Here is a 23130-nt window from a genome sequence, read left to right as displayed (position 1 = left end):
TCTCTCTCTCTCTCTCTCTCTCTCTCTCTTTCTCTCTATGTCTCTCTCTCCCCCCCCCATTGTTTCAGTTTTTTTTAAAAAAAGACTTAAAAATAGCTTTTTAAATAATAGAGCTGGGGCAGCTAGGTGGCGCAGTGAATAGAGTGCCGGCCCTGAAGTCAGGAGGACCTGAGTTCAAATCCAGCCTCAGACCAAACACTTGACACACACTAGCTGTATGACCTTGGGCAAGTCACTTAACCCCAATTGTCTTACCAAAAAAAAAAAAAATAGAGCTAACATTTATATATCACTATGTGCTAGCCACTGTGAAAGCACTTTACAATTATTATCTCATTTGATAGATGAGATCATTGTTGCCATTTTACAGCTGGGGAAACCGAGGCAAACAGAGGTTAAGTGACTAGCCCAGGGTCACAACTAATGTCTGAGGCCGGGTTAGAATTCACTGTCCTTAACTTCAGGCCCAGGACTCTATCCTTTGTGACACCTCTTGCCTCAGCCTTCAGATCAACAGCCCTAGGGGAGATCCCTTTCTCAGAACAGACACCTGTCTGTCCACTTTCACAGAGTCATGGCTGGAAGGCATTTATCAGCAGTGGAGTCTGCTCCAGGTGCCAAGTTGCATCAGGACATGGCCCAGGGCCCTTGCAAGCCAGCTAACAGTCTCTGGCTTAAGCTAACTTCTTGGTGTCTGTCAGAGACTTCAGCCTAACTTACTGCCAGCATTTCCCGTCTCCTGATTTCATTCTCTGGCCCGCAGCATTCATGGAAAGGCTATGTGTCCATTAGCTACCAAACTGCCACCCTTCCCTGGAGGGGACTGTGGGAGGTTGGGGGTGTGGGGGAGGGGAGGCACAGAGACAAAACTAAGCCAAGGACAAGCTTCTCCTACCCGTCCAGACCTGTGGCCTCTCACCTGCAAACACAGTCCATACCTAAGAGGACTGAGCTCCTCCTTCCAATGCTCCTGACCCCTTGGATTCCCTTCTGTCTTCTGGTCATCGCCTAGCTCTTCTTTCACTCGTCTCTAACAAGTGGACAACTGCAATCAGGTTATCCAGCGAGGGTGATGTAGCCAGATGACGGTAACTTTGAAGAAAGAGAGAGGGCTCAGTGATGTTGTCAGCAGAGAGAAGGGAAGATGGGCTATGCTGCCTCTGCCTTCAGGCCCGGTATGGAGGGGAGCATGGGCACTCCCTGCAGTGATGCTGGTTCTTTGTGGTCACCGTCTCATGGGCCTTAGGATCTGGGCTCCTGGGGAAAGAGGCCTCGGGCCATTGCCTGACTGGGAGAGGCAAAGATCTCAGGCTTCCTTTCTGGAAGGTCAGGGGCCCCCAGAATAGCCTGCCAGGATCATGGAGAGCCGGAAAGGCCCTCAGAGGTCATGTAATCTAACTCCCTCACTTTACTGAGGAGGAAACTGAGGCCCACAGAGGGGGACTGACTCATCCAAAGCCACACAGCGAGCAAGTGGCAAGTGCCGGGATTTGAACTGAGGTCCCTTGCTTCCTCTGTGTACTGAAGAGTCACCATGTCCAACGACTCCCTTTAATAGGAAACTAGACCTCAGAGAACCAAAGGATCATGGGTCCTAGAGCCAGACCTGGAGGAAACCTTAAATTCTAACCCCATCATTTTACAGATGAGGAAACTGAGGCCTAGAGAAATTAGCTGCTTTGGCCAAGGTGACACAAAGAGTAAGCACTGGAGGCAGGTTGAACTCGGGGCATCAGATTCTAGAGGCTGTGCTTTTCCCCTTGTAGCACAGGGCCCGGCTCCCTCCTCCCCAGTCCAACCGGAGTCCCCATGGCACAGCTGATGATTGATTTCCCTCCTTTCCCCCAGGAAGCAATGGGCACGTCGCTCTGGCAAAAGGAGTTGGGCTCCCCATCAGTAGGACTGTGAGACTGGGCGAGGGAGTCAAAGGGGTCCCGCCACCCCAAGGCAAGGCCAGGAGGGGACGCCGGTGGTGCGCGGTGACAGCGTGGGGGGCCATCTTGGAGAAGTGGTTCCTGCCACTTTGGGAGCCTGGGGCAAAGCCCTGGTTCTCCTGCTCACACCCATGAAACCACAGCTCCTTATTTGGCTGGTATCAGAGTTCTTCGCATACGTATCTCCTCTCCCCTCCCAAATTTTAAACTTCTTGAGGATACCAGAAACCACATTATTTATCGATGTATTTCCCCCTACTGGTGCTTGGCCCGTAGTAACAAGTTTTAACATAGCTATCATTTCAAATGATGCTTTCAGGTCTGTGGAATATTTTCCATATGTAAGGGAAGGGCTTCAATACCCCCACCTCAATCGATCAATCAGCAGAGTGAAATGGATATTTAGAAACCAAACACGTGGATGTGCTGTTCTATCCACTGTACCCCCAGATGTGTAGCTACCAGGCCCTAACAGAGTGGATGCTCTTTGAGAACACAATTAGTAGGAGCTTAATAAATGCTTGTTGATTGAATGACTGGTTAAACACTGAGACTATTTTTAACCTTTGTCTTTATATGCTTTGTTTGTCCAAGATGCATTTATTAAGCACCTAGTGTGTTCCAGAAATTGTGTTAGCACACAAAGACATACATATACCCCACTCCCCTGCCCTCAGGAAGCTTATACTCTACTAATAAATGTCTAACAAATACTGGTTAAATTGGATAATTGAAATCCCATCCTTGCTCTGGGAGGTCCCACCTGGGCCCTTTGTCTGCATTCCCCAAAAACACACCAGTTGTTCCAGGTCTGTCCCTTTATTTCCCCCTGGCTTTTCCTCACAGCATTCAGATCACAGAGTTCTGAAAAATTCCATTGTGGAAACACAAATGTCTTTGCCTTCTTTCTTCCCATAAGAGGTGCCCAAACCTTGATGCCGCACGGCGGGAGCAAATGCCAAGATCCAACATCACAGGCCCAGGACAAGCAGAGGGGGGCCACCGATGGTCCAGCCCCCGCCACTGCCCAGGACAGCTAAGGCAGGTAAGTGCGGGGATCTCCCGGGAAGGGGAGAGCAGGGACCTGGTTGTAGTGGGCCAGGACAAAGATGCCAATGGTACCACAGAAGAAAAGTACGATCATGGCCAGAAAGCAGACTCGGTCCAGAACGCGGCCCACCAACATCCATTCTTCATTCTCCTACGGCATTGGAGACAGCCATGGGATGGGTAGGCAAGCAACCTTGTCCCAAATCCTTAAATATGCTTTTATCTATCCATCCATCCATTCATTCAATGTACACGTTCAGTCATTTTTCATTCATTCAATGTGTGTATTCAGTCATTTTTCAGTTGTGTCTGACTCTTTGTGACTCCATTTGGGCTTTTCTTGGCAAAGATACTGGAGTGTTTGCCATTTCCTTCTCAGCTCATTTTACAGATGAGGAAACTGAGGCAAACAGGGTGAAGTGACTTGCCCAGGGTCACACAGCTAGTAAGTGTCTGAGGCCAGATTTGAACTCAGGAAGATAAGTCTTCCTCACTCCAGGCCCCCGGCACTCTATCTGCTGTGCCACCTAACTACCCCATTCATTCAAACAGCACTTATATAAAGTACCTACTAACTGTCAGGTGCTGGCCATGATAACTAGAGCTGTGATTTTATTGGTATAGGAAACATCCAGGTGAGGAAACTACTGTGCAACTGAGCTGCCTGGGGCATTGGAGGACAAGAGGCTGCACAGAGAACCGGGGTTGCACCGCCAGGAGGTGTCAGAGGCTGGATTCGCACTCAGGTCTGGCTCCAAGGCTGGCCCTCTGTTCACTATCACAGTCACTGCCCTCCAGGAGTGCACATTTGGTTGTGGAGGAACAATAATTACAGGATGATCATAATTCTAGAGCTGGGAGGGCCCCCAGAGGGCATCTAGTCTAACCCCTTCATTTTACAGATGAGGAAACTGAGGCTCAGAGAGTGATTTGCCCAAGGTCACACAGATAGTAAACAAATGCAAATGTATAGAAAGTAAATAAATGCAAGGGAAGAGGGTAGGCTCCCCGAGAGTAGGAACTGCCTCCTTTTTGGTCTTTGTGGCCCAGAGATCAGCACAACAATGCCTGCCAGAGTAGATGCTTAATAAATGACTGTGCCTGCTGGAAATGACTTTGGAGTTGGTGGGGAGAGGGCTCTAGTGTTCTTCATCTTCACCTCCATCCTCATCCTCCCTTTGCCATCCCAAGTCCTCCTGCCCTTCTCTTGTGACCCTGGCCTCCCCCCCGCCCCCACTCACATTGTCAAACCGTCTCTGCTGTCTCCTGGTCCAGGCAATGTGGTTGCAGGCATCCACACAGGCCTGGATGGCGGGGGCCGCCTGCTTTAGGCTGGCACAGAATTCCTGACTGTGCCGAGACTCCAGACCATTCCCTGATGAGGAAGCCAAGGGGAAAAGGAAAGGGTTGAGAGCGGGTGAGAACCGGGCAGAGGAGATCGTGGACCCAGGCTGGGAAGGGCCTCAGGGGTTGTCCTCTCCCCTTCCTTCTCCCTGCCTCCCCACCCCCCATTTTGCAAAGGAGAAAACTGAGGCCCAGAGAAGGGAGGTGACTTTCCCAAGGTCACGTAGGTGGTGTGATTTGAACCCAGGTGTCCTGTGCCCCCAAAGCCGGCCAGAACCTTTTCCTCTGAACTGGTTCCTCTGCCCAAGCCAGGATCTTCACTAACCCTAACCCTGTTTTCTCCCCATACTGAGGCCTCGGACCAGTAGCCCTGCTGGGCCCAGGAGGCACCCCCAAGGCCTCTGCCCCCTTTCGCAGCCCTGCTCCCTGCCCTCACCTATCTTCTCCAGGGCAGCCTTCACCAGCCCGTCCCTCTGCCATCGCTGCTGAAATACGAGCTCAGTGCACGGCATCCACGGGGCAGCCTCCTCCCCAGCAAACTCTGACCCCCCAGAAGAGCCATTCTGGAGGTATCGGGTGAGGCGTCTGGGGACCCGGGGGCCCAAGGGTCTCATGTGCATCTTGAGTAGTCGAGGCAGTAGGTACAGGAACACCTGGGACCAGAGGAGAGGGAGGGGCAGGGTCAGGATTCCTGGACAGCTTGGATGGAAGGGTTCTTGGTTGTGGGTGGGGGTGAGCAGGATCTGGACCTGGGCCTTGAGGCATAGAATGGAGAGCCTTGCACGTGGAGTCAGGAAGATCTGAATTTGAATCCTGCCTCAGACTTTTACTAGCTGTGCAACCCTAGGCAAGTCTCTTAGCCTCTGTCTCGGTTTCCCCACCTGTAAAATGGGATAATAGTAGCACCTATATCCCGGTGTGTTGTGAGGATACAATGAGATCTTATAAGGGAAGCTCTTTGCAAAATTGAAAGTCCTATAGAAGTGTTACTTGATAGTATTATCATTATTCTCGCTGATGTAGGGGGAGGGGTCCTGTTAAAATAAACAAACTCCCTGAGCCATTTTATCTCAGCAGCGACTCTGCAGCTTGGGGCACTGACAGATGAAGGGAATTGCCCAGGATCACTGGGCCAGCTTGGGTCAGAGGTCAGAGGACTCAAGGGTTAATTCTCTGTTCTACCCCCCCACTCCCCCCAAGACTGCTGCCAGAAACCTGAGGCTGAGTCCCAGTGAGACCCCAAACTGTCCATGGAGATAAAAGTGGCTGTGAGTGTTTGGAGCTCAAAACTTAAAAAACAAAACAACAAATGTTAAATACTGTTTTTACCAAAAAAAATACAAAATAAGATTTTTTTTTAAGTCTGTGAGTAGAAGCTCCTCTAGGGTGGGGCCTGTAATGGGTGAGCTGGGTTCAAATGGAGCCCCTGATAAAGATTGATTGAGGGCCTCCTGGCCCATGGGGGCTCCTGGCTACTCTCTAAATTGCAGAGAAAGTGTGGGTTAGTGCTGGTAGAGGGACTTTCCTCACCTGGGAGCTGCTTATCCTGAGAAAATCAGAGTCCTAAATTCGCTCAGCACTGGGGATAAAAACAGTCTGGGTGCTCAGGGAGTGTGTGTGTGTGTGTGTGTGTGTGTATGGGTGTGTGTGTGTGAGTATGTGTATGGGATGTGTGTATATGGGGATGTGTGTGATTGTGAGTATATGTATAGGTGTGTGTGTAAGGGGATGTGTATATATGGGGATGTGTGTGAGTGTGTGTGCATGGGTGTGTTCGTGTGTATGGGTATATGTGTATATGGATGTGTATAGGGCTATATGTGTATGGGGGGTATGTATAGGTGTGTGTGTGAGTGTGTGTGTGTTTCTATGGGTATGTGTGTGAGTGTGTATGGGGGTGTATGGGTGTGCATATGAGGTTGTGTATATGGGAGGGTATATGGAGGTGTGCTGGGGGAGCAGAATACAATCATAGCATAGGTAAGTAAACACAGAATAAAGTTAAGCTTCCAGAAAGAGAGGGCCTGAGTTGCCCCTTTAAGGTAGCCAGGGATGCTGAGAAGAGGAGCTCAGGAAAGGGCACATTCTTGGGATGGGGGCCAGGTCGAGCAGTCTCAGAGGCCAAAACGGCAGGCCAAGACCAGGACACAGCAAATGGGCTAGTTTCACTAGAACATAGAGTGTAGGAAGAGAAGTCTGGAGAGGGAGGCTGGGATCAGGCTGGGAAGGCCTTCAGATGCCAAGCTGGGAGGGCGGTGTGCAGTTCATCTGAGAGGCAATAGGAAGACCCCTCAGGAAACGAATGGATGTGTGAGTGAGTGGGTGGGTGCATGGAGCACCAGTAGAGAGAGGAATCCATGCTAGGAGTTGGGACATCCGGCTAGCCCCTGGCCTAGAATCCAGATGGGCCCCACAAGTGAGGAAGGAGACCTAGGGCAGAGCACAAATGTGCGTTTGGGGGAGGGTTGACCCTGGGCAGAGTAGTCAATGGAGAACACGCAGCTGGTGGATTGCTTGGGTTGGGAGTTTTGAGCGGCCGAGGGACCAGAGTCAATGAGGCGTCTACGCCATCTGGCGCTAATATGGTGAGCAGGTGAGGGGGGGCTCCCTAAGGAGGGGCAAACAGGTCCCACCCAGAAAGAGCGCAGATCCAAGCTCCCTGGTGGTCACTAATGGGTTCAGCCTGTAGGAGTCCAACCTGGGCCATAGGGGGACCCAGTCGTACAAAGGTGTCAAGGAGGTGTGGCTGTAGTCTTACCCTTCGAACCCCTTGGGCCATGGAATGAGTATGGGGTGATCTGAGCGAGACGTTAAGGACTATCACAGCATTCACCACAATTAGGATGGTCACCACCAGCAAGAAAGTCAGGTACCTATGGAGGAGAGGAAGCGGGAGCCGGGACTGGTCCCCGGCGCTCTTCCTGGGAGGACAGAATCCCAGCCCTCTCCCTTACAAAGTGAGACAGGATGGCACCAGCTCAGAAATCCTGCCCAGAGCTCCTGGGGAACAGCGGGGAATCTTGGGAATATCACAAAAGGAGTGGGAGGGTCTCATGCATGAGGAGATAGAACAGGAGGGGGCGAGGAGCAAAAGGAACCTTACTTGCTAATGAGGGGCACAGCCTGAGAGGTCTCGGGTACCTTCTTGGCCACCAGGAAGAGGAAGACGGTCTGGGCAAGCAGGACGTTGATGGAGACAGTGCATTTCTGACCCCCAGCTGGCCCACCCAGAGAAGATCCAAGTCAGAGCAGCTGGGCCAGGGGCCTCCCGGCTGTGCCCCCGAAAGCTTCTCCTCCAACCCACACCTTTCTAACCTCTACCTCCAAGGCAGGGATTTCCCCAGAAGTAGCCTCACTGTGATGTGACAAAGTTTTAAATTCTGCTATCTTTGGAATACATTTGTCGGAGCCTGTACAGTCTCTGACCCGAAGTGCCTTGGAGCACGGCCCTTTCTTTGTCCTGGTTTCAGCACAAAGAGCCGTCATCATGTAGCTCTTACATCTGAAGGCGGAGGGATACTGATGCTAGCCGGGGTGTCCTGGGTGGGTTCTTGCCCTCAGGAGCCTTACCTTGGCCCTTACCAGAGTACCTGAGCAGCATGGAATGGTTGAGGTAGTGGACTGAACAGAGGACGGGTTTGGGTTAACTTGGGTTGACTTGTTTCTCTTATTTATTATGTGTGTGCAAATCACCAGACCTATCTGGGGTGGGGGAGGGGCTCCCCTTTCTCATAATGCACAAGCTGCTAAACTCCAAAGTTGATAAAGTACTTTACAAAAATTAGTGCACTGCTATCCCCCTTATGCAAACAAGGAAACTGAGGCAAGGTCACCTCTCTGAACCTCAGTCTGCCTGCGCCTACTAAGTATCCATGGATTAAAATCCATGTATCCCCAAGTTTGGACCCAAAGAAGAGATATGAGTATGCACCTCCGTCCCTTCATTGCAGATGTGGGGAACTATGGGATTGGACTATTGTTGGACTTGACTGATGATGCGTTAGTTAATTCTGTTGGACTGATTTTCTTTCTTTCCCTTTTTTATTCTATGTTATAAGGAATGGCTGCAGGTGGGGGCAGGCAGTGCAAAAGGGATGTCTTAGGAAATGAAGGTGAATGAAGAAAAGAACCTTTAATAAATGCTTATTATGTGCTAGGCAGGCTTTGGGCTAAACCGTGGGACTGCAAATACCAAAAGGAAGAGGAAATGTAAATAACTCAAGATATCAGTGAAAAAGACAAAAAGAAAGAAAAGCCAGGATGCTGTATTTGTGTCCCTAGTAGGAGTTAATAAATGTTTGTGGAGTGACTGACCCCTGACTTGGAGGCCAGTTCTCTCGCCACTGTTCTCTGCTGCCTAAACGCTCTCCATCATTGACTTAGAGCTGGAAGGGACTTTAGGGGTCACCTAGTCTAGACCCCTCATTTTACAGATGAGAAAACTGAGGCTCAGAGAAGTGACCTGTGCGGGATCACACACGGCTAGCAGAAGCAGGATTTGAATGCAGGTCCTCTGGCTACCCTTCCAGAACTCTTTTCCCTGCATTGTATTCTGTTGAGGGTACCCCCAGAACAGGTGCCCTTGGAAATGGAGGGGGCTGGATTGGATGAGCTCTAGTTTTTCTTCTCAATCTAGACCTCATGAGCCCAAGAAGTCACCTGGTAGCTTGTCCGGGGGCCAGGAGCCAGGGAGCCTCACCTTTGGCAGGTAGAAAGTAGATGAGGATGGCTACTGAGGAGATGAGCACACAAGGAGCAATGATGTTGATGACGTAGAAAAGGGGCTTCCGCTGGATGAGCAAGTAGAAGACTACCCGCTGGTTCCCAGCTTCCCCTGGGGATGCTGGTGGATCCAGGAGCCTCTTGGCAGGGCGGTGCTTGATGGCCCACTCCCCATTCTCTGTAGGTGGCAGAGGGATGGCGGAGGTCAAAAGAGCTCCCGCCTTGGTCCAGAGGCTCTGCTATGGACCCCATCCAGCTTCCTTCTATACTTGTCTAGCATGCTCCAGCCCTGGTATGGTGCCAACCACACCCTAGGGAAATGGAAGCAAAGAGGGGAGCCCAGACTGCAAAATGAGAGGACCGTCTGTGCCCACAAGTGAACTCAGAGGCAGTGGAGGGTTCAGGTTGGGATGAGAGGGCAATAACTGTGGAGGAATGGGGTTACCAGTGAAGGCTTCAGGGTCAATGAAAATCCACTCGACTGTCTGGCCATCTTCCTTACTCAACTGCAAATCAATCTCGTTTGAGCTATAGGTCTGAGACCTTTAGAGAAAGGGAGAGAGCAAAGGGAAAGAAGACCAGGTGGGGAGGGGCCAGAGAGAGGAGAGGGGAGAGAGAGGGAGGGGAGAGGAAGGACAAAGGGGAGAGAGGGAGGACAGGGAGGCAAGAGGGGGGGGTGAGAATTAGAAGGGAGAGAGAAACAGAGACAGAGAAGGAAGTGAGAAACAGAAAGAAGGGAGAAGGAAAGGGAAGGGAAGGGAGAAAGAGATACATACAGATAGAGAAAGGAGAGAGTGGGGAGAGAGAGATAGAGGAGAGAAGGGAGAGTGAGAGACAGAGCAAGAGAGAGCTCTGAGGGAGTGTGCACCCATCCACGAGTATTTATGGAAAGGTTCTGTTTTCCCCCAATAAGGATTATTCCCAAGCATACCACCCCTTCCATAGAAATCACAGATGCATAGAGTAATAAATATGGAAGGGACCTTAAAGGCCATTGACTCCACCCTACCCTCACCCCATTTTCCAAGTGAGGGGATGTACTCAGGCAGCTTGCCCGGCGTCACCCAGCTAGTGAATGGCTTGGCCCGGACTAGAGCCAGGTCTTCTGAACCTCAATCCTGCATTCTTGCCTCTCCCAGCCCCCTCCTTCCAGCTGCTCCCCTTTCCCTTTCCCTTTCCAGTCCCAGCCCCATCCCTCTCACTGGAAAACCAGGGAGCAGTTCTGCCAGTCGAAGGGGAAGTAGGTGACGGTGACCGGGCAGGAGGAGCGGAAGATGGCGGGCGGGAGCCAGTAGATGCAGCCATTGGGGGATACGAGGACGTTACAGTACAGGGCCACTTCAAACACGCCGTCCACACTGTTAGATGCACAGGGGCCATGTAGGACCAGGCACTGCCCAGCTGGCCCTTGCCTTTGGAATCCTCATCCTAGAGGGTTTCCTGAGCGCCACCTGGCCCAGACTTCCCCTCAGACCTGCCCTTCTCTTATAGCAGGATGACCTAATCCCTGGACCCCCTAAATTCTGACACCACCCCTTCAACTCAGGAGTCACCTCCTCTCCGGAACCCTCTCAGGCTTTCTTAGACAATCCTGTGGCTGTCTCTCTCCTCTGTCCCTCTCAAAGCCCATCTCAGACCACAGGTTACTGGGTACCTATCCCAGCCACCCTCCCGCACCTCCAGGAAACAGCAATCTCCTAGAAGACAGGGACTTTTCTTTTTGTTCTCCTCCCCCTGTGCCAAGGTTTGAATTGTAGCAGGGAAAGTACAATTCTCCCAAGAGCTAACTGCGCGCACGCTATTCATCTCTTCTTAGTCTCCAGCAACTTTTAACCCCTCCGCCTTCTCCATCATCCCGTTCCTCCCTCCCCCACTCCCAGCTCCCTTCAAATCGTCTCGGAATCCCCGAAGTAGAGAATCACAGGTGCTTGAGGGCAGACTTTCGAGTCTATCTCAAGGAGCTCGGAGCAGGCATTGAATAAATGCCAAGAATCAATAGATGGTTTCCCTTGTTCCTCGAACCTCACGCGCCCTCCTCCCCTGTTCCTCTTGGGCGCCCGTCCCCACCCACTCAGCAGCCCCTTCCGCCAACTTACTTGTTCTCCAGAACTACATCTGGCCGCCACACCATGGTGGAGGGGATTCTCAGCACCCACACGTCCTCATAGTCTTCCGGGTCCCAGCGGAGGCGGTAATCACACCATTGCTACAGTAAGGAAGGGCCAGGGAGCAGGGAGCCGGTTAGTGAGCGGCGGGTCACACCACCTCTCCCCACCCCCACCCCGTACCTCGAGCTCCTGTGGCCCGGCTTCGTGGTTCCCTGCCCCAGGACCCTGGCATTACCCTCAGCTCTCCCAGGACAAGGGACCTCGAACCAACACTGGGAACGGGGTGGATGAGGGGTCTGGGATGTCCTAATGAGACCTTGGGAGCCAGGGCCCCTGAAGCGGGGTAGGCGAGGGGTTCTTACCATCTCTATCCAGACATTGGTGGTGAGTGCCTCCTCCCGTTCGTTCTGGGGGCATAAAAGGAGGCCTCAGCACCCCACCTTCCACTTCCAGCTCCAATTTCCAGTGGGGAGGCCAATGAAGTGACCCCTTCCTCTTCCTCTGCCCCTTCCCACAGTCTCCCCAGCAGGATTCCTTTGAACGATCCCCAAATGGACTCTGGACCTGTTAACCCAGGTCTTCCTTCCCTGGCCATAGTGGGCCCTTCCCTGGCCATAGTGAGCAGGTGGACGGACCCTCCCCTCCCCAGGGTTCCAGCTCACCAAGGAGATGAGGTTGGTGAGGGTGAGCTTTAGGCTGACATTGATGATGTCAGAGTCCATCTCAGCTGGCCGCAGATTTGGGTTATAATTCCTCATCAAGTCATTCAGCAGTTTCTCTTCCTGGTTCAGGCCTTGGATTCCTGTAACCGAGGGTCTTGAGCCAGGAGGGGAGAGGGTAGAAATGGAGGAGGGAGAGGGGAGGGAGAGGAGAAGGAGGAGGAGGAGGAAGAAGGGAAAGAAAAAAGGAGGAGGAAGAGAAGGGTAGGAAGGAGAAGAAGAGGAAGAAGAAAAGAGGAGGAAGAAGGGAGGCAAGGTGGACATGGTGGGATGAGCAGACAAGCGCTAACACTGGAAGGGGAATCCTGGGGAGTAGTCACCCCATACCCCTCACCTGCTGTCCAGCTCCACCCCCTGTACCCCTGAGCCTCCTGCCCTGTGCCACCCTCCCTCCTTTCTCTCCAGCTTTGGTACCCAGGCAGCCAGCCAGCAGCAGCAGCAGCTCCAGCCTCCCCAGCCAGAGCATGGTGAGCAGGAACTGGGGTGGGGAATAAGGAGGCAGCTTCCCAACTCTGGGGGCAGCTCTGGCTTCTGCAGAACTGTCGCCTCCTCCTGCTGGCTCCCCCTGCCCAACACCCCCTCCCACCCATCCGAGGCACCTCCCTTCTCTTCTCTCACACTCACATACACACACGCAACCCTCCGCCCAGCTGTCTGGCCACAGAATTGTCAGCTGTTCAGCCTGGGACACAATGCCAGGTTCAAGTTACCGGAAGGGGGATGAGGGCTGGGGAGGGTACCTTCCCCCGAAGCAGACACTTCCAAGCCCTCCCCCTCCTGCCTACCCCCAGCCCCATTTCCAGGGGCAGGAGCCAAAGACTCACTTACTAGACAGAGGGGACTGAGAGGTAATGGTAGGAGAGTTCTGGTGAACAGCAGGGCTGGGGCTGCTGCCATGGCCCGCTCCTGGAACTGGGGGCTCAGGCAAGCACAGAAGGAGCCCTGGAGCCCAGTCAGAGGCCTCGGGCCAGATCCTGGCTCTGCTGTCACCAGGGTGAAGGGCAAGTGACCGCACCTGTTTCTTTATGTGTAAAGTGAAAGGTTGGGACCCATCAACCTCTTAAGGTTCTGCATACCTCCAGGCACCAGACCGTGTGGAAGGGAATCTTGTGCTAGAAACAGGGCATCCCTAGCTAGACCTGACTTTGGATGGCCCATCACCCCCATTTTATGGAGAAGGGACTTGAGGCCACATGATGGCTGGGACTGGAGGCAGAAAGACCTGCGTTCAAATCCCAGCCTCAGAGACTTAACTAGCTGTGTGACCCTGGGCAAGTCACTTCACCCTGTTTGCCTCACTTTCCTCATCTGTAAAATGGGCTGTAGAAGGAAATGACTAACCACTCCAGTATCTCTGCCAAGAAAACCCCAAATGGGGCCGAGAAGAGTCAGACACGACTGAAATGATTGAGCAACAAGAATTTCAGTCCACTGAGGTTAAGTCATGAGAGTTCCTTAGGGCAGGGCCCTGCTTCTGCCTTTCTTCGTGTCCTCAGTGCAGTGCCCAGTGCCTGGCACATAGTAAGAATGGAATAAAAAACTTGCTTGTTTATTGTCTGACTTGCTCCATGTCTTAGAGCTTGGGTAGAGTGACTGTTGGGACCCAAGTCACCTAACTTGAAATCTTCTATTCTTGCCCCAACAGGCAACCGGTGATTTGAAGGATGCCTTGGGGTCATGAATTTGGATAGAAGGGACTTTCTAGGTCCTCTTGCCTAACCCATCTTGTTTTTTTTGTTTTGTTTTGTTTTCGGTGAGACAATTGGGGTTAAGTGACTTGCCCAGGGTCACACAGCTAGTGAGTATCGTGTGTCTGAGGCTAAATTTGAACTCACATCCTCCTGACTCCAGGACCACTGTGTCACCTAGCTCCCCCCATATTGTTTTAAAAAATATTTCTGAATAAAGTCAGAATTTCCTCAGCCTGCCATTCTGGGCTCTAATGAATTGGCCCCAACTTTCCTTTTCAGCCTTATCTCCTTCTATTTCGTGGTTTTGTAGGGTCTGGGGCTAGAAGAGACTCTAACCTAATACTTCTATTTTATAGATGAGAGAATCTGAGATCTGGGGAATTAGAAGGACTTATCCCAGAGTACACAGATCCCAAACATTTAATTCTAGACTTGAATCCTCCACTCTGGCTCCAAGTCTAGACCTCTTTGTATTGTCCACACTGGTTCTCCCCTCCTCACACCCTGCACTCCAGGGCTCTCCCAACACACCCTTGCTTCCTTGTTTCCATATCTGGCTTCTCTTCTTGGAATGTCAATTGTCTCTTCCCCCAACCTCCAACTCTCCCTTTCCTGATTTTCTTCTGTCTTCTTCCTCCTCATTTCCCTTAAAATCAATTTTTGCTTGGAAACAAGTATGTGGTTGGCATTTGTTATAATTGGCCCTCTGGACACCATTCCAATGGTAGTGCTTAAGGAAGGGGGGTAGTAACATACACACACACACACACACACACACACACACACACACACACTTGTGTTCTATTAGATGGCTCTGTGCATGTAAGTTAGAATGGAAGCTTCTTGAGGGCAGAGACAGTTTCATCCTTTGTCTTTATACTCTTAGCACCTGGCACGGCTCTCTCTGCCAAATTTCCCCCAGCTTGAGCAGAAGCAGGGTTACACCTGGAGCATAGTAGGTGCTTAATAAATAAAAGCCTGCTGATGGATTGATGATTCTGTGTCTCAGAAAACTCCTGTTGAAGAACCCTGTCTCACAGCTAGGCTGTTGGACATGTTGGCTCATTGTAGGATGTCCTGGATGCATCTCAGTATCTGGGGTAGGAGGTGGGGGGTGATCTCATTCTCCTGGATCAATGAGTGACTAGGAAGGGGAGGGTAAAATTTTTTTAAAGGTTTATTGATGTATTTTGATTTCACTTTAAAAATATTTATAGAGAACCCCCATTCCTCCAGAGTAACAAAGTAAAACAATGAAATAAAACTAATAATAAAGTGACTTCATCTGAAAGTACACGAAACTTACCACATCTGTAGCATCCCTACCACCTCTGTATTTAAAAAAGTTTTTTAATGAAGAGAAATCTATTTTCTCTCCCTCTCCATTGAGAAAAGAAAAAGAAATTACTTAAAATTAAAAAAAATATTTAAAAAAAAGAAAAACTATTTAAAAGGAAAAAAAAATTAAATTTGCATAGGCAAGCAAAACAAATTCCCTCATTAACGGTACAGAAAAATCCCAGTCTCATTCTGCATCTTCAATCTCTCTCCTCGGTGTCAGGAAGGCAGAATGTGCAGGAGAGAAGTAGGAGTCTGCTGGGCAGAGGGCAAGCAGGGCACAGGAGATGTGCACGCGAGGGACACCTCCTTTATCCGGTTATTGTTGGGGATGGCTACCAGCAGGCTGATCCTGGGACAAGTTGCTCGATCAATCAACAGTCAATAAACATTTATTAAGCACCTACTGTGTGTCAGGCAATGGCTGGGGCATTTGAACTCTGTGAGCCTCAGTTTCCTCATCTGCAGACTGGACATAATACCTGCATGACTCACTCCCAGGGCTGTCATGAAGGAATAGCTTAGTAAACTCCGGAAGTCTGTGGTGATGTGACTTATTACAGCCGTTGCAGCTGCTCTCAGAAGGATTTCTGGGAAGTGAATTTTCCAGACAACTGGAATTTGGAACTCTCAGTAATAAGTTCTCTAATATGAAGCATTTTGGGCGTCAGTGTATCTAGAATTCCTTGAGAATTCCTTGGGGATCATGCCCTAGAATTCTTTTGAGAAGTACAGAAGAGTTTGTCCTTAAACTGAATGGCCCCAGGCCACTAGCTCTTCTATCCGCTTTTTTTAGTTCCTCTGTCTGCTTTCTCCAGGCTCAGCTGTCAGCTCTCCTTACTGTCAGTGAGCTCTGGTGCTCAACTGAGTGACTGATACACAATTGTCTGGGTGAAAGCTTCAGGGATCTCCTGTGAAATAAAAGGCATGGGCTTTGTGACCAACTGTTGACTGTTCAGAAGCATTTCTGTTGACTGCTCGGTTCTTATGGTATTTTGGATGGTCAAAGATGCCAGAAGTTTGACCTCATGATAAGTTGGATGGAAGGAGAGATGTGAGCTTACCATAGATCCTCATGTTTATATTATGTAGGCATTTCTATTGAACATATGTAAATATGTGTTAGAAAACTAAGTTGCATGATGAGCAGGATGGTTTCAGAAAAGCCTGGGAAGACTTATATGAACTGATGCAAAGTGAAGTGAGCAGAACCGGGAGAACATTGTACACAGTAAAAGCAAGATTGTGTGATGATTAACTGTGAATGACATAGCTATCCTGATCAATACAATGACCAGAGACAATTCTGAAGGACTTGGGATGAAAAATGCTATCCACTTCCAGAGAAAGAACTAATGGAGTCTGAATGCAGATTGAACCTACTTTTTTTGTTTTCTTTATTTTTCTTGGTTTTTTTTTTTGGTCTATGTTTTCTTTTGCAACATGGCTGAAATGGAAATATGTTTCACATGACTGCACATGTATAACCTACATCAAATTGCTTGCCTTCTCAAGGAGTGGGGAGGGGAGGGGAGGGAGAGAATTTAGAATTCAACATTTTGAAAAATCAACGTTAAAAATTTTTACATGTGATTGAGAAATATTTAATGAAATAAATAAAAAATATATTGGGGTGGGAGTGGGGATGGTGGTGGTGGAAGAAATCTTAAGTGGCAATGGAAATTGGTTCCCCATTGTGTTTTTAGCCTTGATTAGGGCCTAGATGAGTCACATCCACTCTGTAGAATTTTTCTCTTTCACTTGAGTTCATATCCTGTCTCTGATGTTTACTACTGGTGTGACCTTGCGTGATTTCACTACTCAGGGCCTCAGCTTCCTCAACTTTAAAAATGAGGAGCTCAGACTAGATGGAGGTCCCTTCCAGCTGTGATCCTTCCCCCTGGTTATTCTCAGCAAACCCTTAAAAAACCACAGTTCCTTCTTCTGGGGATTCTGGGAATGGAAAAAGGGGGAAATAACAGTTAGCTCTATGGGATCAGAAAGACAGAGTTGCAGGAAGGCCTGGCCCAGAGGGCAGAACTAGCATCATTAGGCATAATTGGCAGAGAGGCAGATTTGAGCTTTAGGTTAAAAAAATTAAAGAAAAAAAGAAAAACCTTCTCCAAATTAGGGCTGAAATGGGATTCCTTAGAGGGTATTGAGTTCCCCATCTCTGGAGGTCTTCAAGGAGAACCTAAATGGGTGGGGAGTGAGTTTTCATGTCTAGCAGTCTTCAAGGAGGAAGTAGATGGCCATGGTTGGTGACATTTTGGTGAGAGATTTTTGCTTAGGCATGGGTGGGGAGGCAATTTGAAGTGTAAAGAATGCTGGATTTGGACTCTGGACCTGGGTTCAAATTCCAGCTCTGTGGGACTGTGGGTAAATTGCTTCACTTTCCTGGGCCTGAATTTCCTCATCTCTAAAACACAGGGGTTAGAAGAGATGACCTTTGAGGCCAGTTCTAAATCTATGAGGCTGGGATCCTAGGATGGCCTTGGAGGTCCCTTCCATCTCTCCAATTCTAGGGTTCTAGACTTGGTCAGTCATGGAAATGAGAGGAGACTGCTGAAGCGAGACAGTGGCCATGATGATGGGGGAATCAGAGAAAGAGGAGCATGGAAAGGCAGAAGCGATCCTCAGGGACCCCCCAGGAGTGGGAGCTTATGGGGGAAGGTGCAGGACGGGCAGCACAGTGACATGTGGGTGTAGCTTGGAAGGACTGAAAGAAGGTGCCAGCCTAGACCCAGAGCCGGCGGTTCCCAGAGGGGCTTTGTTCTGTGCAATTGATGGTCAGGGGATAATAGAAGGAGGGGAAATGAGGGAAGAGAGGAGGGCAGGAGGCTTGTGTCCGCCATCGTCCTTTGCCAGAAGATGAGGAGACCTACGGTCTGAAGGAGGGTCCTGCTGGCCAGGCTAGATTTAGAGCTGGCAAGGATCCAGGAGAGCAGCTAGCCCAACCCGCTCACTGACAGTCGAGGGAAGTGGGACGACATGGCCACGGTCCTGCCGGGAGCGAGCGGCAGAGCCAGGATCTGGACCCATGTCGTGTAACTTCACAGCCTTGTAGCTCTCGGGTTGGAAGGGGCCATCTTGTCTAACTCTGTCATTTTACAAAGAAGGAAACTGAGGCCCAGAGATGGAAAGTCAGTTTCCCAGTCACACATGTTTGGATTGTCAGATCCAGGAGTTTAAGCCCAGGTCCCTTGACTCAAGAACCAGGGCTCTTCCCACTGTGCCTTGCTGCCTGCCCGGGCACCTGTGTGTGAATGTCAGCTCAGCTGGGTCCTACCTGTGGGACCCTGGATAAGTCGTTTTCCTTCCCAAAACCTCGGTCTCCTCATCTTCCAAATGGGGATAATTATAGCACCAGTATTGAATGGATTATTGTGAGGCTCAAAAGAAATTGTTTAAATTTGTGATTGGACTTTTTATTTGAAATATGATTTAATTTCTCTGGAGTGAGAAAATGCCTGTAAGCCTATTTGCAAATGTTCCTATGCTCCCTACTCCAGCACTGAGCAGAGCCGGGTACAGAGTGGGTCAATAAGGACTTAATTTATTGATTGTTTTATCCACACTGTCCTTCCTTCCTTCCTTCCTTCCTTCCTTTCTTTCTTTTTCTTTCTTTCTTTCTTTCTTTCTTTCTTTCTTTCTTTCTTTCTTTCTTTCTTTCTTTCTTTCTTTCTTTCTTTCTTTCTTTCTTTCTTTCTTTCTTTCTCTCTCTCTCTCTCTTTCTTTCTTTCTTTCTTTTTCTTTTCCTATCCAAGGAAACCCTGCCTGCAAAAAGTCAATGGCTCCTCTGTCCTCAGGAATACAGACTGATCTATTCCCATGTCATGCCCTCCCTGCCTGCCTCCTTCCCCCAGACAGTGTTGAGTCAGGGCCTGGTCTTTTGGGAAGGGAGTTCCTTCAGGACCTCAGCAGGAGCTTGGGATGTGGCCCCTTCCCTCAGGGCCGTAGCCCTTCCCCACCCTACCCTCGTTCCCCCCTCCAGGACAGGGGCCATGTGACTGTCTCGGTCTGGGGGCCCCTGGAGGAGCCGGCTCCTAGATGAAGCGTTTGTCCTTCTCAGCGTAGGTGAAAGGGTCCCCAGGGAAAGGCTGAAGGGGAGGCTGGTTGTACAAGCCCTGTAGGAGGATCCAGGCAGTGCCCAGGGCCATGAGAGGGGTCACCACAAAGAGGCAGAGGCGATCCACGGTGCGGGCCACTCGACCCCAGCTGTCCTTTTCCTGGGAGACGATCAGCCAATTGATAAGTGTTCATTGAGAACCTTGCCCCGCCTCCCCCACCATATGCTAAGCTAAGGGAACCCAAAGACAGCAGTGAGACAGAGCCACCCAGAGCTGGACAAGCCCCAGAACCCTTCTCAAGGACTCAGGAATGCGTGGAGCAGTCCTCATGAAAGACCCTCAATCTCTCTGCCTTCGTGACCATACCTGCTGAAAGTATATTGTCTATACTGCCTTCCAAAACACTCTCCCCTCTGTGGCCTGCCATCTGGCTTCCATTCCTCTCACTCCACTGACCCTGCAGCCCCAAAGATCACTGGGATTGGAGCAGGAGTGTCTGGTCCTCAGCCTCCTTGTTCTCGAGGGGGTATCTGACACCATTGACCACTCCCGTCCTTCCTCAGCCAAACCCTCTCTGGCTCTTACCTCTTTAAATTTCTTTATACGTATATCCTTGACCAGCTCACACACACACACACACACACACACACACACTTTACAGATCAGGAAATGGAGCCTTAAGGCAATAAGGTGACTCCATAGAATGATATACAGGATCATAGATTTTGAGCTGGAAGGGACCTTACAGGTCATCTAGCCTAACTCCTCCATTTTACAGATAAGGAAACTGAGGCCAGGAGAGGTGAAGAGGCTTGCTCACCCAAGGATATAGGTAATAATGGCAGAGCTAAGATTTGAACTCAGGTCCTCTGACTGCTGCCCCACCACCCCATGCTGCCTCCTCAGATGTTCTCTAGCATTCTGTCCCTGGTCTTCTTCTGATACTCTCCACCTTAGCAGCCTAATGCGCGTCCACACCTCCACTAAAGGCTTTGTGCTGCCGACTCCCGAATCCTCCTCTCCCACTCCCAATGTGTCCTTTCATCTCCAGATCTGTTGTATTCGGTTTCAGAAGGTTTGGGTTCAAATCCCCAGGTTTGCTACCTCTACTTCTACGACCTGGACGCCTTCTCCTCTGGGCCCAGTATTAATGAGCGAGGTTGGCGTGATGGCTTCTAAGGTCACTTTAGTTCTAGAGCTATGAGTCTATGTCTCTTTGACCTTAACTTCTCTGGGCCTCAGTTTCCTTATCTGTAAAATATGGGCTTTGGATAGAGGAGTGGGAGAAGACCCTTGGCCAAAGGTGTGAGAAGGGTATGGATAGGGCAAAGTTCTTACGGCCAGTCCCTGCTGGTCTACGTCTCCATGACAGTCTTAGCCTCTGACATCCTACAAGCCCTGCCTAGCGCCCTCTCTGGATGACCCATAGGGCAGCACTCTGATGATGATGAGGATGGGTGGAGGAGGGCACCCAAGATGCCTTCACGGTATCTTCACCCCATCCCCTCCGCATTCCATCCACATACACCTCCAAGACATCGGTTGGGCTCCAGCCCAGCCCTGGGGGCTAGAGAGAACAGGATTCTCCTGTCATCCCCAAGTGCCGGGGGAATAAGGCGGCTGAGGGTGACCGTTAGCCTTGCAGCGCTATTCTATGCCAGTCATCGGGAGCGAGGGCCACTGGGCCAGCAGATCTCTTAAGTCATGGCGTCCAAGGCTTCTCCCTTGCCCTCTCCAGCCTGAGAGACCTTGCCGCCCCCTCTCACCTCATTGTAGTTGTTCTGATCTCTCATGTGGTTTACAATGAAGTTGGCCCCATCCACGGCCGGCTTTATCTCATTCAACAGCTCTTGATGGGACTCTTCAGACCCTGGTGGGGGCCGCCCTGCCAGGAGACATGAGCATAGGGGGCTCTGGAAGACAGTAGAAACCAGAGTCGGGTCCCCATCTGCCTGCCTTGTTGCACAAATCCCCGTCCCCAGCCCGGCCACTCACGAGCAGGAGTGACCCGGCTGGCAAGCCCATGCCTCTCCGACTGCTTTTCAAACATGAGATCACTGCGGGACTTGACCGTGAAGTATTCCTCAGCTTTGGAGATATATCCCAGAGAGCTGCTGCGGCGAATCTGGGAGCCCAGCACTGGCGCAACTTCTGGCTGGGACATGTGCAGGATCCGGGGCAGGGTCTCCAGGAATATCTGGGGTAAAGAGAAAGGTCAGGGTAGAGCCAGAGCACTTCCTCTTCCTCTTCTCTCTGGACAGACAGATGCCCGGCTCATCTGCCCACTCTGCCCATGGCCCCATGTGGCCACCTCTCCTTCATTTGCCATCTCTCAGGCCTCCCTGCTTATGTGAGAGCCAAGGGGGCAGGGCAGAGCAGCCAGGTAGCACAGTGGATAGAGTGCTGGGCCCGGAGTCAGGAAGACCCGAGTTCAAATCTGGCCTCAGACACGTCCTAGCTGTGTGACCCTGGGCAAGTCACTTAGCCCTGTTTGCCTCAGTTTCCTCATCTGTAAAATGATCTGGAGCAGGAAATGGCAAACCACTCCAGTATCTCTGCCAAGAAAACCCCAAATGGGGTCACCAAGAATTGGAGATGACTGAAAAGGACTGAATAACAGCCACGGGGTTAGGAGACGACGGCCCATCGAGGCGGGCCACACCCTGGGCTGGGTCCTAGAGGATTAACAAGGCAAAACTGAAATAGCCACTGCCTTCAAGGAGCTTATGCTGTATTGGTTCATTAAACAAACATTTATTAAGCCGCCACTATGTGCCAGGTGAGAGGCAGAGTGGACAGAGAGGTGGGGGTCTGGGTTCAAGTCCTGCCCTGACAAGTACTGGGCAAGTCATTTCACCTTGTTCCAGGTGACTCTCAGTGGCTTTAAGTGGCAGAGCTAACATTCTTCTGGACATGTACTGACTGCGTGACCTTGGGAAAGTCACGGCCTCTCTGTGCCATAGCTCCTCATCTGGAAAGCAGAGAGAATTAAAACACCTGCACTTCCTACCTCAAAGAATTATGGTAGGAAACGGGGCTGGTCACCTTGGGAGGGCTGTGGAGATGGGAGATACAACAATAATAACTTGCATTTCTAAAGCACTTTGAAATTTTAAAGGGACTGTGAAATTCATATTATTACACCCATTTAACAGATGGGAAAACTGATGCTCATAGAGGTAAAGTGACTTGCCCAAGGTCATATAACTCAAAAGTGTCAGAGGTGAGATTTGGACTTGGGTCTTCCTGATTCAAAGTCTCGTTCCCATTCTTCCACGCTTTATAGCGGTTAATGTTATGATCTCAGTATCTCTTTTTTTCCTTCTCCCTTCCCTTGTCTTCCCCTCCTCCCCCCTCCTCCCCTCCCCTCTCTTTCCCTCCCCTCCCCTCCTCTCTTCTCCTTTCCTTCTCCTCTCTCTTTTCTCTTTCCATCTAGAGTCACCTCCCTAATCTATTTCTCTTGGGCCCTGGCTCTTCTTTTCTTCCTGCCCCACTCCTTACCCTCCAGATTTTTCCAACCCCTCTACAGGAATTACCTCCCCCCCCCCCCACCCTTATGTGATGTCTTCTTCCACTAGAATGTAAGCTTTTTGAGGGCAGGGACTGTCCTTTTTGCTTGTATTTGTATTTCTGAATCTTAGCACAGTGCCTGGCATACAGTAAGTGACTGACAAATGCTCTCCATCTGTCTGTCATCCATCCCATCTTTCCACCCCTGCTAACTTTTCCCATCTCTTCTCCAGACCCACCTTCCTGACCCACTGCGAGAGGACATGGGTGCTGGGTGTCCGGTGGTGGATGTTCAGGGTGACCACACAAATGAGCACGATGATCGTAACCAGGACCATGCCAAAGAGAAGAAACCTGCCATGGAGAGAGATGGTCCTGAGCCCCGAGCCCCCAGCCCTGAGCCCTGAGCCCTGAGCCCTGGGTCCTGAGCCCTGAGTCCTGAGTCCTGAGCCCTGAGCCCTGGGTCCTGGGTACTGGGTCCTGAGCCCTGAGCCTTGGGTCCTGAGCCCTGAGCCTTGGGTCCTGAGCCCTGGGTCCCGAGCCCTGAGCCCTGGGTCCTGGGTACTGGGTCCCGAGCCCTGAGCCCTGGGTCCTGAGCCCTGAGCCCTGGGTCCTGGGTCCTAAGCCCTGGGTCCTGGGTCCTG

The 23130-nt window shown here is 50.7% G+C and overlaps 2 protein-coding genes across 2 annotated transcripts in view; both read right to left on the bottom strand.

The window, feature by feature from the left end:
* Nucleotides 1-2637: 2637 nt before the first annotated feature.
* Nucleotides 2638-12382, bottom strand: LOC114052643 (acetylcholine receptor subunit gamma-like). The gene is made up of 12 exons (XM_027875349.1): nt 12292-12382; nt 11821-11960; nt 11521-11565; nt 11147-11256; nt 10253-10408; nt 9496-9593; nt 9028-9228; nt 7432-7546; nt 7087-7201; nt 4765-4981; nt 4226-4359; nt 2638-3135 (listed from the first exon to the last, which is right to left on the bottom strand). Exons 1-12 carry the CDS (start codon nt 12341-12343, stop codon nt 2971-2973), a joined length of 1548 nt encoding a protein of 515 aa, XP_027731150.1. The 5' UTR covers nt 12344-12382; the 3' UTR covers nt 2638-2970.
* A 6570-nt stretch (nt 12383-18952) lies between these two features.
* Nucleotides 18953-23130, bottom strand: part of CHRND (cholinergic receptor nicotinic delta subunit) — a 7911-nt gene continuing 3733 nt past the window's right edge. The window contains exons 6-9 of the mRNA XM_027875281.1: nt 22726-23099; nt 20972-21173; nt 20743-20861; nt 18953-19135 (exon numbers count right to left, since the gene is read on the bottom strand). Coding sequence (XP_027731082.1) covers nt 18953-19135; nt 20743-20861; nt 20972-21173; nt 22726-23099 — 878 coding nt within the window. The remainder of the gene's footprint in view (nt 19136-20742; nt 20862-20971; nt 21174-22725; nt 23100-23130) is intronic.

Source organism: Vombatus ursinus, unplaced genomic scaffold (assembly GCF_900497805.2).
Source record: "Vombatus ursinus unplaced genomic scaffold, bare-nosed wombat genome assembly UNPS02014808.1, whole genome shotgun sequence".
Lineage (NCBI taxonomy): Eukaryota > Metazoa > Chordata > Mammalia > Diprotodontia > Vombatidae > Vombatus > Vombatus ursinus.
Note: the sequence above shows the minus strand (reverse complement) of the source record. Positions and strands in the feature narration are given on the sequence as shown.

Bases quoted from the DNA above. Each gene is read 5' to 3' on its own strand.
- LOC114052643 (XM_027875349.1), bottom strand. From the start codon at position 12,343: ATGCTCTGGCTGGGGAGGCTGGAGCTGCTGCTGCTGCTGGCTGGCTGC. The intron at 11,566-11,820 runs GTGAGCTGGAAC...TTATGCCCCCAG, and splicing joins TCACCAACCTCATCTCCTTG to AACGAACGGGAGGAGGCACT. The intron at 7,202-7,431 runs GTAAGGTTCCTT...TCTCCTCCATAG, and splicing joins GCTGTGCCCCTCATTAGCAA to GTACCTGACTTTCTTGCTGG.